Genomic DNA, 16,734 nt, shown 5'->3' with positions numbered 1-16,734 from the left:
ACCAGTGTCCTATCAGCTCATTACAAATCTCACGGCCCTGGGTCTGAACTCCTCCCTCTGCAACTGGGTCCTGGACTTCCTGATGGGCCGACCTCAGGTGAAGGTAGACAACATTACATCCTCGACACTGATTCTCAACACGGGGACCCCACAAGGGTGCGTCCTCAGTCCCCTCCTGTACTCCCTGTATACCCATGACTGACTGGCCTCACACAGTTCCAACTCCATCGTCAAGTTCACTGATGACACGACAGACCTGGTTACCAACAATGACGAAACAGCCTACAGGCACTCTGATGGCGTTGTGCCAGGTAAACAACCTCTCTCTCGTTAGCAAAACAAAGGAGCCAATTGTGGACTTCATGAGGAACCAGGCTGGACACGTCCCCATTCTCATCAACGGGGCCGCCGTGAAGACGGTCAATGACTTAAATTCCTTGGCAGACACATCCCAGAGAAGTTGAAATGGTCTAACCACATGAACACTGTGGTGAAGAAGGCACAACTTCAACTTCAGGATGCTGAAGAAATCTGTCCCGTCCCCGAGGGCCCTGACAGTGTTCTACAGGAGCACCATCGAGAGCATTCTGTCAGGCTGCATCACAGTGTTCTACAGGAGCACCATCGAGAGCATTCTGTCAGGCTGCATCACAGTGTTCTACAGGAGCACCATTGAGAGCATTCTGTCAGGCTGCATCACAGTGTTCTACAGGAGCACCATCGAGAGCATTCTGTCAGGCTGCATCACAGCCTGGTACGGCAAGTCCACCGCCACTGACTGCAAGGCACTACAGAGTGTGATACGTGCAGCTGAACGCACCGTTTGGTGCTCACTGCCTGCCCTACAGGACACCTACAACACCAGGTGTCTCAGGAAGGCCAAGAACATCATCATGGACCCCAGCCACCCGAACCACGCCCTGTTCTCCCCGGCTTCAATCACCCAGACGGGGGCAGTATGGGAGCATCATGGACCCCAGCCACGCCCTGTTCTCCCCGGCTTCAATCACCCAGACGGGGGCAGTATGGGAGCATCATGGACCCCAGCCACGCCCTGTTCTCCCCGGCTTCAATCACCCAGACGGGGGCAGTATGGGAGCATCATGGACCCCAGCCACGCCCTGTTCTCCCCGGCTTCAATCACCCAGACGGGGGCAGTATGGGAGCATCATGGACCCCAGCCACGCCCTGTTCTCCCCGGCTTCAATCACCCAGACGGGGGCAGTATGGGAGCATCATGGACCCCAGCCACGCCCTGTTCTCCCCGGCTTCAATCACTCAGACGGGGACAGTATGGGAGCATCATGGACCCCAGCCACGCCCTGTTCTCCCTGCTTCAATCACCCAGACGGGGGCAGTATGGGAGCATCATGGACCCCAGGCACGCCCTGTTCTCCCCGCTTCAATCACCCAGACGGGGGCAGTATGGGAGCATCATGGACCCCAGCCACGCCTTGTTCTCCCTGCTTCAATCACCCAGACGGGGACAGTAAGGGAGCATCATGGACCCCAGCCACGCCCTGTTCTCCCTGCTTCAATCACCCAGACGGGGGCAGTATGGGAGCATCATGGACCCCAGCCACTCCCTGTTCTCCCTGCTTCAATCACCCAGACGGGGACAGTATGGGAGCATCATGGACCCCAGCCACGCCCTGTTCTCCCCGCTTCAATCACCCAGACGGGGGCAGTATGGGAGCATCATGGACCCCAGCCACGCCCTGTTCTCCCAGCTTCAATCACCCAGACAGGGACAGTATGGGAGCATCATGGACCCCAGCCACGCCCTGTTCTCCCTGCTTCAATCATCCAGACGGGGACAGTATGGGAGCATCATGGACCCCAGCCACGCCCTGTTCTCCCCGCTTCAATCACCCAGACGGGGGCAGTATGGGAGCATCATGGACCCCAGCCACGCCCTGTTCTCCCAGCTTCAATCACCCAGACAGGGACAGTATGGGAGCATCATGGACCCCAGCCACGCCCTGTTCTCCCCAGCTTCAATCATCCAGACGGGGGCAGTATGGGAGCATCATGGACCCCAGCCACGCCCTGTTCTCCCCGCTTCAATCACCCAGACGGGGGCAGTATGGGAGCATCATGGACCCCAGCCACGCCCTGTTCTCCCCAGCTTCAATCACCCAGACGGGGGCAGTATGGGAGCATCATGGACCCCAGCCACGCCCTGTTCTCCCTGCTTCAATCACCCAGACGGGGGGAGTATGGGAGCATCATGGACCCCAGCCACGCCCTGTTCTCCCCGCTTCAATCACCCAGACGAGGGCAGTATGGGAGCATCATGGACCCCAGCCATGCCCTGTTCTCCCCCCTTCAATCACCCAGACAGGGACAGTAAGGGAGCATCATGGACCCCAGCCACGCCCTGTTCTCCCCGCTTCAATCACCCAGACGGGGGCAGTATGGGAGCATCATGGACCCCAGCCACGCCCTGTTCTCCCTGCTTCAATCACCCAGACGGGGGCAGTATGGGAGCATCATGGACCCCAGCCACGCCCTGTTCTCCCCGGCTTCAATCACCCAGACGGGGGCAGTATGGGAGCATCATGGACCCCAGCCACGCCCTGTTCTCCCTGCTTCAATCACCCAGACGGGGGCAGTATGGGAGCATCATGGACCCCAGCCACGCCCTGTTCTCCCTGCTTCAATCACCCAGACGGGGGCAGTATGGGAGCATCATGGACCCCAGCCACTCCCTGTAGAGAGGAGGTCAAAGACCTGGTGGTGGTGGGCCTGACCCCTGACGATGATGAGACGGCCTATAGAGAGGAGGTCAGAGACCTGGTGGTGGGCCTGACCCCTGACGATGAAGAGACGGCCTATAGGGAGGAGGTCAGAGACCTGGTGGTGGGCCTGACCCCTGACGATGATGAGACTGCCTATAGAGAGGAGGTCAGAGACCTGGTGGTGGGCCTGACCCCTGACGATGATGAGACGGCCTATAGGGAGGAGGTCAGACCTGGTGGTGGGCCTGACCCCTGACGATGATGAGACTGCCTATAGGGAGGAGGTCAGAGACCTGGTGGTAGGCCTGACCCCTGACGATGAAGAGACTGCCTACAGGGAGGAGGTCAGAGACCTGGTGGTAGGCCTGACCCCTGATGATGATGAGACGGCCTATAGGGAGGAGGTCAGACCTGGTGGCGGGCCTGACCCCTGACGATGATGAGACTGCCTATAGAGAGGAGGTCAGAGACCTGGTGGTAGGCCTGACCCCTGACGATGATGAGACGGCCTACAGGGAGGAGGTCAGAGACCTGGTGGTGGGCCTGACCCCTGACAATGATGAGACGGCCTATAGAGAGGAGGTCAGACCTGGTGGTGGGCCTGACCCCTGACGATGATGAGACGGCCTACAGGGAGGAGGTCAGAGACCTGGTGGTGGTGGGCCTGACCCCTGACGATAATGAGACGGCCTATAGAGAGGAGGTCAGAGACCTGGTGGTAGGCCTGACCCCTGACGATGATGAGACTGCCTATAGAGAGGAGGTCAGAGACCTGGTGGTGGTGGGCCTGACCCCTGACGATGATGAGACGGCCTATAGGGAGGAGGTCAAAGACCTGGTGGTGGTGGGCCTGACCCCTGACGATGATGAGACAGCCTATAGAGAGGAGGTTAGAGACCTGGTGGTAGGCCTGACCCCTGACGATGATGAGACGGCGTATAGGGAGGAGGTCAGAGACCTGGTGGTAGGCCTGACCCCTGACGATGATGAGACGACCTACAGGGAGGAGGTCAGAGACCTGGTGGTGGACCTGACCCCTGACGATGATGAGACTGCCTATAGGGAGGAGGTCAGAGACCTGGTGGTGGGCCTGACCCCTGACGATGATGAGACAGCCTATAGAGAGGAGGTCAGAGACCTGGTGGTGGGCCTGACCCCTGACGATAATGAGACGGCATATAGGGAGGAGGTCAGAGACCTGGTGGTAGGCCTGACCCCTGACGATGATGAGACGGCCTATAGAGAGGAGGTCAAAGACCTGGTGGTGGTGGGCCTGACCCCTGACGATGATGAGACAGCCTATAGAGAGGAGGTTAGAGACCTGGTGGTAGGCCTGACCCCTGACGATGATGAGACGGCGTATAGGGAGGAGGTCAGAGACCTGGTGGTAGGCCTGACCCCTGACGATGATGAGACGACCTACAGGGAGGAGGTCAGAGACCTGGTGGTGGACCTGACCCCTGACGATGATGAGACTGCCTATAGGGAGGAGGTCAGAGACCTGGTGGTGGGCCTGACCCCTGACGATGATGAGACAGCCTATAGAGAGGAGGTCAGAGACCTGGTGGTGGGCCTGACCCCTGACGATAATGAGACGGCATATAGGGAGGAGGTCAGAGACCTGGTGGTAGACCTGACCCCTGACGATGATGAGACGGCCTATAGAGAGGAGGTCAGAGACCTGGTGGTAGGCCTGACCCCTGACGATGATGAGACGGCCTATAGGGAGGAGGTCAGAGACCTGGTGGTAGGCCTGACCCCTGACGATAATGAGACGGCCTATAGAGAGGAGGTCAGAGACCTGGTGGTGGGCCTGACCCCTGACGATGATGAGACTGCCTATAGGGAGGAGGTCAGAGACCTGGTGGTAGGCCTGACCCCTGACGATGATGAGACGGCCTATAGGGAGGAGGTCAGAGACCTGGTGGTGGTGGGCCTGACCCCTGACGATGATGAGACTGCCTATAGGGAGGAGGTCAGAGACCTGGTGGTGGGCCTGACCCCTGACGATGATGAGACGGCCTATAGGGAGGAGGTCAGAGACCTGGTGGTGGGCCTGACCCCTGACGATGATGAGACGGCCTATAGGGAGGAGGTCAGAGACCTGGTGGTGGTGGGCCTGACCCCTGACGATGATGAGACGGCCTATAGAGAGGAGGTCAGAGACCTGGTGGTGGGCCTGACCCCTGACGATGAAGAGACGGCCTATAGGGAGGAGGTCAGAGACCTGGTGGTGGTGGGCCTGACCCCTGACGATGATGAGACGGCCTATAGAGAGGAGGTCAGAGACCTGGTGGTGGTGGGCCTGACCCCTGACGATGATGAGACTGCCTATAGGGAGGAGGTCAGAGACCTGGTGGTGGGCCTGACCCCTGACGATGATGAGACGGCCTATAGGGAGGAGGTCAGAGACCTGGTGGTGGGCCTGACCCCTGACGATGATGAGACTGCCTATAGGGAGGAGGTCAGAGACCTGGTGGTAGGCCTGACCCCTGACGATGATGAGACGGCCTATAGGGAGGTCGTCAGACCTGGTGGTGGGCCTGACCCCTGACGATGATGAGACGGCCTACAGGGAGGAGGTCAGAGACCTGGTGGTGGGCCTGACCCCTGACAATGATGAGACGGCCTATAGAGAGGAGGTCAGACCTGGTGGTAGGCCTGAACCCTGACGATGATGAGACGGCCTACAGGGAGGAGGTCAGAGACCTGGTGGTAGGCCTGACCCCTGACGATGATGAGACAGCCTATAGAGAGGAGGTCAGAGACCTGGTGGTGGGCCTGACCCCTGACGATGAAGAGACGACCTACAGGGAGGAGGTCAGAGACCTGGTGGTAGGCCTGACCCCTGACGATGAAGAGACTGCCTATAGGGAGGAGGTCAGAGACCTGGTGGTAGGCCTGACCCCTGACGATGATGAGACGGCCTATAGGGAGGAGGTCAGAGACCTGGTGGTGGTGGGCCTGACCCCTGACGATGAAGAGACGGCCTATAGGGAGGAGGTCAGAGACCTGGTGGTGGGCCTGACCCCTGACGATAATGAGACGGCCTATAGAGAGGAGGTCAGAGACCTGGTGGTAGGCCTGACCCCTGACGATGATGAGACTGCCTATAGGGAGGAGGTCAGAGACCTGGTGGTGGGCCTGACCCCTGACGATGATGAGACGGCGTATAGGGAGGAGGTCAGAGACCTGGTGGTAGGCCTGACACCTGACGATGATGAGACGGCGTATAGGGAGGAGGTCAGAGACCTGGTGGTAGGCCTGACCCCTGACGATGATGAGACGACCTACAGGGAGGAGGTCAGAGACCTGGTGGTGGTGGGCCTGACCCCTGACGATGATGAGACTGCCTATAGGGAGGAGGTCAGAGACCTGGTGGTGGGCCTGACCCCTGACGATGATGAGACAGCCTATAGAGAGGAGGTCAGAGACCTGGTGGTGGGCCTGACCCCTGACGATAATGAGACGGCCTATAGGGAGGAGGTCAGAGACCTGGTGGTAGGCCTGACCCCTGACGATGATGAGACGGCCTATAGAGAGGAGGTCAGAGACCTGGTGGTAGGCCTGACCCCTGACGATGATGAGACGGCCTATAGGGAGGAGGTCAGAGACCTGGTGGTAGGCCTGACCCCTGACGATAATGAGACAGCCTATAGAGAGGAGGTCAGAGACCTGGTGGTGGGCCTGACCCCTGACGATGAAGAGACGGCCTATAGGGAGGAGGTCAGAGACCTGGTGGTGGTGGGCCTGACCCCTGACGATGATGAGACGGCCTATAGAGAGGAGGTCAGAGAAATGGTGGTGGGCCTGACCCCTGACGATGAAGAGACGGCCTATAGGGAGGAGGTCAGAGACCTGGTGGTGGTGGGCCTGACCCCTGACGATGATGAGACGGCCTATAGAGAGGAGGTCAGAGACCTGGTGGTGGTGGGCCTGACCCCTGACGATGATGAGACTGCCTATAGGGAGGAGGTCAGAGACCTGGTGATAGGCCTGACCCCTGACGATGATGAGACGGCCTATAGGGAGGAGGTCAGAGACCTGGTGGTGGGCCTGACCCCTGACGATGATGAGACAGCCTATAGAGAGGAGGTCAGAGACCTGGTGGTGGGCCTGACCCCTGACGATGATGAGACGGCCTATAGGGAGGAGGTCAGAGACCTGGTGGTGGTGGGCCTGACCCCTGACGATGATGAGACGGCCTATAGAGAGGAGGTCAGAGACCTGGTGGTGGTGGGCCTGACCCCTGACGATGATGAGACTGCCTATAGGGAGGAGGTCAGAGACCTGGTGGTAGGCCTGACCCCTGACGATGATGAAACGGCCTATAGACAGGAGGTCAGAGACCTGGTGGTGGGCCTGACCCCTGACGATGATGAGACGGCCTATAGGGAGGAGGTCAGACCTGGTGGTGGGCCTGACCCCTGACGATGATGAGACGGCCTACAGGGAGGAGGTCAGAGACCTGGTGGTAGGCCTGACCCCTGACAATGATGAGACGGCCTATAGAGAGGAGGTCAGACCTGGTGGTGGGCCTGACCCCTGACGATGATGAGACGGCCTACAGGGAGGAGGTCAGAGACCTGGTGGTGGTGGGCCTGACCCCTGACGATAATGAGACGGCCTATCGAGAGGAGGTCAGAGACCTGGTGGTAGGCCTGACCCCTGACGATGATGAGACTGCGTATAGGGAGGAGGTCAGAGACCTGGTGGTAGGCCTGACCCCTGACGATGATGAGACGACCTACAGGGAGGAGGTCAGAGACCTGGTGGTGGACCTGACCCCTGACGATGATGAGACTGCCTATAGGGAGGAGGTCAGAGACCTGGTGGTGGGCCTGACCCCTGACGATGATGAGACAGCCTATAGAGAGGAGGTCAGAGACCTGGTGGTGGGCCTGACCCCTGACGATAATGAGACAGCATATAGGGAGGAGGTCAGAGACCTGGTGGTAGGCCTGACCCCTGACGATGATGAGACGGCCTATAGAGAGGAGGTCAAAGACCTGGTGGTGGTGGGCCTGACCCCTGACGATGATGAGACAGCCTATAGAGAGGAGGTTAGAGACCTGGTGGTAGGCCTGACCCCTGACGATGATGAGACGGCGTATAGGGAGGAGGTCAGAGACCTGGTGGTAGGCCTGACCCCTGACGATGATGAGACGACCTACAGGGAGGAGGTCAGAGACCTGGTGGTGGACCTGACCCCTGACAATGATGAGACTGCCTATAGGGAGGAGGTCAGAGACCTGGTGGTGGGCCTGACCCCTGACGATGATGAGACAGCCTATAGAGAGGAGGTCAGAGACCTGGTGGTGGGCCTGACCCCTGACGATAATGAGACGGCATATAGGGAGGAGGTCAGAGACCTGGTGGTGGGCCTGACCCCTGACGATGATGAGACTGCCTATAGGGAGGAGGTCAGAGACCTGGTGGTAGGCCTGACCCCTGACGATGATGAGACGGCCTATAGGGAGGAGGTCAGAGACCTGGTGGTGGTGGGCCTGACCCCTGACGATGATGAGACTGCCTATAGGGAGGAGGTCAGAGACCTGGTGGTGGTGGGCCTGACCCCTGACGATGATGAGACGGCCTATAGAGAGGAGGTCAGAGACCTGGTGGTGGGCCTGACCCCTGACGATGAAGAGACGGCCTATAGGGAGGAGGTCAGAGACCTGGTGGTGGTGGGCCTGACCCCTGACGATGATGAGACGGCCTATAGAGAGGAGGTCAGAGACCTGGTGGTGGTGGGCCTGACCCCTGACGATGATGAGACTGCCTATAGGGAGGAGGTCAGAGACCTGGTGGTGGGCCTTACCCCTGACGATGATGAGACGGCCTATAGGGAGGAGGTCAGAGACCTGGTGGTGGGCCTGACCCCTGACGATGATGAGACTGCCTATAGGGAGGAGGTCAGAGACCTGGTGGTAGGCCTGACCCCTGACGATGATGAGACGGCCTATAGGGAGGTCGTCAGACCTGGTGGTGGGCCTGACCCCTGACGATGATGAGACGGCCTACAGGGAGGAGGTCAGAGACCTGGTGGTGGGCCTGACCCCTGACAATGATGAGACGGCCTATAGAGAGGAGGTCAGACCTGGTGGTGGGCCTGACCCCTGACGATGATGAGACGGCCTACAGGGAGGAGGTCAGAGACCTGGTGGTAGGCCTGACCCCTGACGATGATGAGACAGCCTATAGAGAGGAGGTCAGAGACCTGGTGGTGGGCCTGACCCCTGACGATGAAGAGACGACCTACAGGGAGGAGGTCAGAGACCTGGTGGTAGGCCTGACCCCTGACGATGATGAGACGGCCTATAGGGAGGAGGTCAGAGACCTGGTGGTGGGCCTGACCCCTGACGATGATGAGACAGCCTATAGGGAGGAGGTCAGAGACCTGGTGGTGGGCCTGACCCCTGACGATGATGAGACGGCCTATAGGGAGGAGGTCAGAGACCTGGTGGTGGTGGGCCTGACCCCTGACGATGATGAGACGGCCTATAGAGAGGAGGTCAGAGACCTGGTGGTGGGCCTGACCCCTGACGATGAAGAGACGGCCTATAGGGAGGAGGTCAGAGACCTGGTGGTGGTGGGCCTGACCCCTGATGATGATGAGACGGCCTATAGAGAGGAGGTCAGAGACCTGGTGGTGGTGGGCCTGACCCCTGACGATGATGAGACTGCCTATAGGGAGGAGGTCAGAGACCTGGTGGTGGGCCTGACCCCTGACAATGATGAGACGGCCTATAGGGAGGAGGTCAGAGACCTGGTGGTGGGCCTGACCCCTGACGATGATGAGACTGCCTATAGGGAGGAGGTCAGAGACCTGGTGGTAGGCCTGACCCCTGACGATGATGAGACGGCCTATAGGGAGGTCGTCAGACCTGGTGGTGGGCCTGACCCCTGACGATGATGAGACGGCCTACAGGGAGGAGGTCAGAGACCTGGTGGTGGGCCTGACCCCTGACAATGATGAGACGGCCTATAGAGAGGAGGTCAGACCTGGTGGTGGGCCTGACCCCTGACGATGATGAGACGGCCTACAGGGAGGAGGTCAGAGACCTGGTGGTAGGCCTGACCCCTGACGATGATGAGACAGCCTATAGAGAGGAGGTCAGAGACCTGGTGGTGGGCCTGACCCCTGACGATGAAGAGACGACCTACAGGGAGGAGGTCAGAGACCTGGTGGTAGGCCTGACCCCTGACGATGAAGAGACTGCCTATAGGGAGGAGGTCAGAGACCTGGTGGTAGGCCTGACCCCTGACGATGATGAGACGGCCTATAGGGAGGAGGTCAGAGACCTGGTGGTGGTGGGCCTGACCCCTGACGATGAAGAGACGGCCTATAGGGAGGAGGTCAGAGACCTGGTGGTGGGCCTGACCCCTGACGATGATGAGACTGCCTATAGAGAGGAGGTCAGAGACCTGGTGGTAGGCCTGACCCCTGACAATGATGAGACGGCCTATAGAGAGGAGGTCAGAGACCTGGTGGTGGGCCTGACCCCTGACGATGATGAGACGGCCTATAGAGAGGAGGTCAGAGACCTGGTGGTAGGCCTGACCCCTGACGATGATGAGACTGCCTATAGGGAGGAGGTCAGAGACCTGGTGGTGGTGGGCCTGACCCCTGACGATAATGAGACGGCCTATAGAGAGGAGGTCAGAGACCTGGTGGTAGGCCTGACCCCTGACGATGATGAGACAGCCTATAGGGAGGAGGTCAGAGACCTGGTGGTAGGCCTGACCCCTGACGATGAAGAGACTGCCTATAGGGAGGAGGTCAGAGACCTGGTGGTGGGCCTGACCCCTGACGATGATGAGACTGCCTATAGGGAGGAGGTCAGAGACCTGGTGGTGGTGGGCCTGACCCCTGACGATGATGAGACGGCCTATAAAGAGGAGGTCAGAGACCTGGTGGTGGGCCTGACCCCTGACGATGATGAGACTGCCTATAGGGAGGAGGTCAGAGACCTGGTGGTGGGCCTGACCCCTGACGATGATGAGACAGCCTATAGAGAGGAGGTCAGAGACCTGGTGGTAGGCCTGACCCCTGACGATGATGAGACAGCCTATAGGGAGGAGGTCAGAGACCTAGTGGTGGTGGGCCTGACCCCTGATGATGATGAGACGGCCTATAGAGAGGAGGTCAGAGACCTGGTGGTGGCCCTGACCCCTGACAATGATGAGACGGCCTATAGGGAGGAGGTCAGAGACCTGGTGGTAGGCCTGACCCCTGACGATGATGAGACGGCCTATAGAGAGGAGGTCAGAGACCTGGTGGTGGCCCTGACCCCTGACAATGATGAGACGGCCTATAGGGAGGAGGTCAGAGACCTGGTGGTAGGCCTGACCCCTGATGATGATGAGACGGCCTATAGAGAGGAGGTCAGAGACCTGGTGGTGGCCCTGACCCCTGACGATGATGAGACGACCTACAGGGAGGAGGTCAGAGACCTGGTGGTAGGCCTGACCCCTGACGATGATGAGACGGCCTATAGGGAGGAGGTCAGAGACCTGGTGGTGGTGGGCCTGACCCCTGACGATGATGAGACTGCCTATAGAGAGGAGGTCAGAGACCTGGTGGTGGTGGGCCTGACCCCTGACGATGATGAGACGGCCTATAGAGAGGAGGTCAGAGACCTGGTGGTGGCCCTGACCCCTGATGATGATGAGACGGCCTATAGAGAGGAGGTCAGAGACCTAGTGGTGGTGGGCCTGACCCCTGATGATGATGAGACGGCCTATAGAGAGGAGGTCAGAGACCTGGTGGTGGCCCTGACCCCTGACAATGATGAGACGGCCTATAGGGAGGAGGTCAGAGACCTGGTGGTAGGCCTGACCCCTGACGATGATGAGACGGCCTATAGGGAGGAGGTCAGAGACCTGGTGGTGGTGGGCCTGACCCCTGACGATGATGAGACTGCCTATAGAGAGGAGGTCAGAGACCTGGTGGTGGTGGGCCTGACCCCTGACGATGATGAGACGGCCTACAGGGAGGAGGTCAGAGACCTGGTGGTGGTGGGCCTGACCCCTGACGATGATGAGACGGCCTATAGAGAGGAGGTCAGAGACCTGGCAGCGTGGTGCCAGGAGAACATCTCTTAACGTGAGCAAGACAAAAGGAGCTGATCGTGGACTACAGGAAACAGAAGGCGGAGCATGCCACCCGTTCACATCGACGGGGCTGTAGTGGAGCAGATCGAGAGCATTCAGAAAGTATTCAGACCCCTTGACTTTTTGACAGCCATATTCTAAAATGCATTAAATAGTCCCCGCCCCCCGCCCATCTACACACAATACCCCATAGTGACAAATCAAAAACAGGTTTTTAGACATTTTGAAAATGTATTAAAAATACAAAATTGAAATACTACATTTCCATAAGTATTCAGACCCTTTACTCAGCACTTTGTTGAAGCACCTTTGGCAGCGATAACAGTCTTGATAAGAGAGTCTGCTAAATGACTCACATTTAATGTGATGCATAGACTTCCATACAACAAGACATAAAGTGCATTAAGAAAGTATTCAGGCCCCATGACTTTTTCCCAAAAATGTTACGTTACCTTATACTAAAATGGATTTAATTGTTTCCCCTCCTCGTCAATCTACACACAATACCCCATAATGACATCACAATACCCCATAAGGACATCACAATACCCCATAAGGACATCACAATACCCCATAATGACAACACAATAGCCCATAATGACATTACAATACCCCATAAGGACAAAGCAAAAACAGGTTTTTAGAAATGTTTGCACATTTATTAAAAATACAAAACTGAAATATCACAAATATGACATAATTCAGACCCTTTACTCTGTACTTTGTTGAAGCACCTTTGGCAGCGATTACAGCCTCAAGTCTTCTTGGGTATGACGCTACAAGCTTGGCACACCAGTTTTTGGGGAGTTTCTCCCATTCTTCTCTGCAGATCCTCTCAAGCTCTGTCAGGTTGGATGGGGAGCGTCGGTGCACAGCTATTTTCAGGTCTCTCCAGAGATGTTCGATAGGGTTCAAGTCCAGGCTCTGGCTGGGCAACTCAAGGATATTCAGAGACTTGTCCCGAAGCCACTCCTCCATTGTCTTGGCTGTATGCTTAGGGTTGTTGTCCTGTTAGAAGGTGAACCTTCACCCAAGTCTAAGGTCCTGAGTGCTCTGGAGCAAGTTTTCATCAAAGGATCTATGTATTTTGCTCCATTCATCTTTCCCTCGATCCAGACTAGTCTCCCAGTCCCTGGCGCTGAAAAACATCCTCACAGCATGATGATGCCGCCACCATGCTTCACCGTAAGGACCATGCCAGGTTTCTTTGGCTGGGCGGTCAGCTCTGGTTCCAAATTTCTTCAATTTAAGAATGATGGAGGCCACTGTGTTCTTGGGAATTCTTTCTTATTTAAATCAATTTTAGCTGTAAAGTAACAAAATGTGGAAAAAGTAATGGGGTCTGAATACTTTCCGAATGCACCGTAACTAAGGAATTATACCAGGCGGTATCAGAGGAAGGCCTTAAAAATAGTCAAAAACACCAGCCACCCAAGTCATAGACTGTTCTCTCTGCTACCGCACAGCAAGTGGCACCGATGCACCAAGTCTGGAACCAACGGGACCCTGAACAGCTTCGACCCCCGTCAGACTGATAAACAGTTAGGTAATCCTTAGCTACCCGGACTATCTGCAATGACCCTTTGCACCAACTCTTTTGACTCATCACATACACAGCTGTTACTGTCTATCATATATCCTTTACCCCTACCTACAGTATACTGCTGTTACTGTCTATTATCTATCCTTTACCCCTACCTACAGTATACTGCTGTTACTGTCTATTATCTATCCTTTACCCCTACCTACAGTATACTGCTGTTACTGTCTATTATCTATCCTTTACCCCTACCTACAGTATACTGCTGTTACTGTCTATTATCTATCCTTTACCCCCTACCCACAGTATACTGCTGTTACTGTCTATTATCTATCCTTTACCCCTACCTATAGTATACTGCTGTTACTGTCTATTATCTATCCTTTACCCCTACCTACAGTATACTGCTGTTACTGTCTATTATCTATCCTTTACCCCTACCTACAGTATACTGCTGTTACTGTCTATTATCTATCCTTTACCCCTACCTACAGTATACTGCTGTTACTGTCTATTATCTATCCTTTACCCCTACCTACAGTATACTGCTGTTACTGTCTATTATCTATCCTTTACCCCTACCTACAGTATACTGCTGTTACTGTCTATTATCTATCCTTTACCCCTACCTACAGTATACTGCTGCTATGGTTTATTATCTATCCTGTTGCCTAGTCACTTTATCCCTACCTATATGTACATACACTACATGACCAAAAGTATGTGGACACCTGCTTGTCAAACATCATGAGCATCAATATGGAGTTGGTGCCTCACCATTCAGTAGTTCTATAATAGCAGGTATGATGTCTTACCATTCAGTAGTTCTATAATAGCAGGTATGATGTCTTACCATTCAGTAGTTCTATAATAGCAGGGATGATGTCTGTCTTACAATTCAGTAGTTCTACAATAGCAGGGATGATGTCTGACGATTCAGTAGTTCTACAATAGCAGGGATGATGTCTGATGATTCAGTAGTTCTAGAATAGCAGGGATGATGTCGGTCTTACAATTCAGTAGTTCTATAATAGCAGGGATGATGTCGTCTTACCATTCAGTAGTTATATAATAGCAGGGATGATGTCGTCTTACCATTCAGTAGTTATATAATAGCAGGGATGATGTCGTCTTACCATTCAGTAGTTATATAATAGTAGGGATGATGTCGTCTTACCATTCAGTAGTTATATAATAGTAGGGATGATGTCGTCTTACCATTCAGCAGTACTATAATAGTAGGGATGATGTCGTCCTACCATTCAGTAGTTCTATAATAGTAGGGATGATGTCGTCTTACCATTCAGTAGTTATATAATAGTAGGGATGATGTCGTCTTACCATTCAGTAGTTCTATAATAGCAGGGATGATGTCTTACCATTCAGTAGTTCTATAATAGCAGGGATGATGCCTTACTATTCAGTAGTTCTATAATAGCAGGTATAATGTCGGTCTTACAATTCAGTAGTTCTATAATAGCAGGGATGATGTCGTCTTACCATTCAGTAGTTCTACAATAGCAGGGATGATGTCTGATGATTCAGTAGTTCTAGAATAGCAGGGATGATGTCGGTCTTACAATTCAGTAGTTCTATAATAGCAGGGATGATGTCGTCTTACCATTCAGTAGTTATATAATAGTAGGGATGATGTCGTCTTACCATTCAGCAGTACTATAATAGTAGGGATGATGTCGTCCTAACATTCAGTAGTTCTATAATAGTAGGGATGATGTCGTCTTACCATTCAGTAGTTATATAATAGTAGGGATGATGTCGTCTTACCATTCAGTAGTTCTATAATAGCAGGGATGATGTCTTACCATTCAGTAGTTCTATAATAGCAGGGATGATGCCTTACTATTCAGTAGTTCTATAATAGCAGGTATAATGTCGGTCTTACAATTCAGTAGTTCTATAATAGCAGGGATGATGTCGTCTTACCATTCAGTAGTTCTACAATAGCAGGGATGATGTCTGATGATTCAGTAGTTCTAGAATAGCAGGGATGATGTCGGTCTTACAATTCAGTAGTTCTATAATAGCAGGGATGATGTCGTCTTACCATTCAGTAGTTATATAATAGTAGGGATGATGTCGTCTTACCATTCAGCAGTACTATAATAGTAGGGATGATGTCGTCCTAACATTCAGTAGTTCTATAATAGTAGGGATGATGTCGTCTTACCATTCAGTAGTTATATAATAGTAGGGATGATGTCGTCTTACCATTCAGTAGTTCTATAATAGCAGGGATGATGTCTTACAATTCAGTAGTTCTATAATAGCAGGGATGATGTCGTCTTACCATTCAGTAGTTCTATAATAGCAGGTATAATATAATGTCTTACCATTCAGTAGTTCTATGATAGCAGGGATGATGTCGTCTTACCATTCAGTAGTTCTATAATAGCAGGTATAATGTCTTACCATTCAGTAGTTATATAATAGTAGGGATGATGTCTGTCTTACCATTCAGTAGTTCTATGATAGTAGGGATGATGTCGTCTTACCATTCAGTAGTTCTATGATAGCAGGTATAATGTCTTACCATTCAGGAGTTCTATAATAGCAGGGATGATGTCGTCTTACCATTCAGTAGTTCTATAATAGCAGGTATAATGTCTTACCATTCAGTAGTTCTATAACAGCAGGTATAATGTCTTACCATTCAGTAGTTCTATAATAGCAGGGATGATGTCTGTCTTACCATTCAATAGTTATATAATAGCAGGGATGATGTCGTCTTACCATTCAGTAGTTCTATAATAGCAGGTATAATGTCTTACCATTCAGTAGTTCTATAACAGCAGGTATAATGTCTTACCATTCAGTAGTTCTATGATAGCAGGGATGATGTCTGTCTTACCATTCAATAGTTCTATAATAGCAGGGATGATGTCTGTCTTACCATTCAATAGTTCTATAATAGCAGGGATGTCTGTCTTACCGTTGAGTAGTTCTATGATAGCAGGGATGATGCCAGACTTGGCCAACATGGCGGCACAGCTGTCGTCCATGGACACCGTCCCAATCATGATCACCACCTCTAGTATCAGGTCATCCTCTGCAGAGCCTGATGACAACACACAGAGGTCAGGGGTCAGGGGTTAGAGAGCCTGATGACAACACACAGAGGGCAGGTGTCAGGGGTTAGAGAGCCTAATGACAACACACAGAGGTCAGGGGTTAGAGAGCCTGATGACAACACACAGAGGTCAGGGGTTAGAGAGCCTGATGACAACACACAGAGGTCAGGGGTTAGAGAGCCTGATGACAACACACAGAGGTCAGGGGTTAGAGAGCCTGATGACAACACACAGAGGTCAGGTGTCA

The 16,734-nt window shown here is 53.9% G+C and overlaps 1 protein-coding gene across 3 annotated transcripts in view; it reads right to left on the bottom strand.

Moving 5' to 3' along the window:
* The window catches only part of LOC110515626 (kinesin-associated protein 3), a 66,690-nt gene that overhangs the window by 21,975 nt on the left and 27,981 nt on the right, over nucleotides 1-16,734 (bottom strand). For all 3 annotated transcript variants that reach the window (XM_036986766.1, XM_036986765.1, XM_036986767.1), the window contains exon 15: nucleotides 16,349-16,474. In XM_036986766.1, the coding sequence (XP_036842661.1) occupies nucleotides 16,349-16,474 (126 nt within the window). The remainder of the gene's footprint in view (nucleotides 1-16,348; nucleotides 16,475-16,734) is intronic.

This window comes from Oncorhynchus mykiss, chromosome 8 (genome assembly GCF_013265735.2).
Source record: "Oncorhynchus mykiss isolate Arlee chromosome 8, USDA_OmykA_1.1, whole genome shotgun sequence".
Lineage (NCBI taxonomy): Eukaryota > Metazoa > Chordata > Actinopteri > Salmoniformes > Salmonidae > Oncorhynchus > Oncorhynchus mykiss.
The sequence above is the reverse complement of the archived record's forward strand: the minus strand, read 5'-3'. Positions and strand labels throughout refer to the sequence as shown.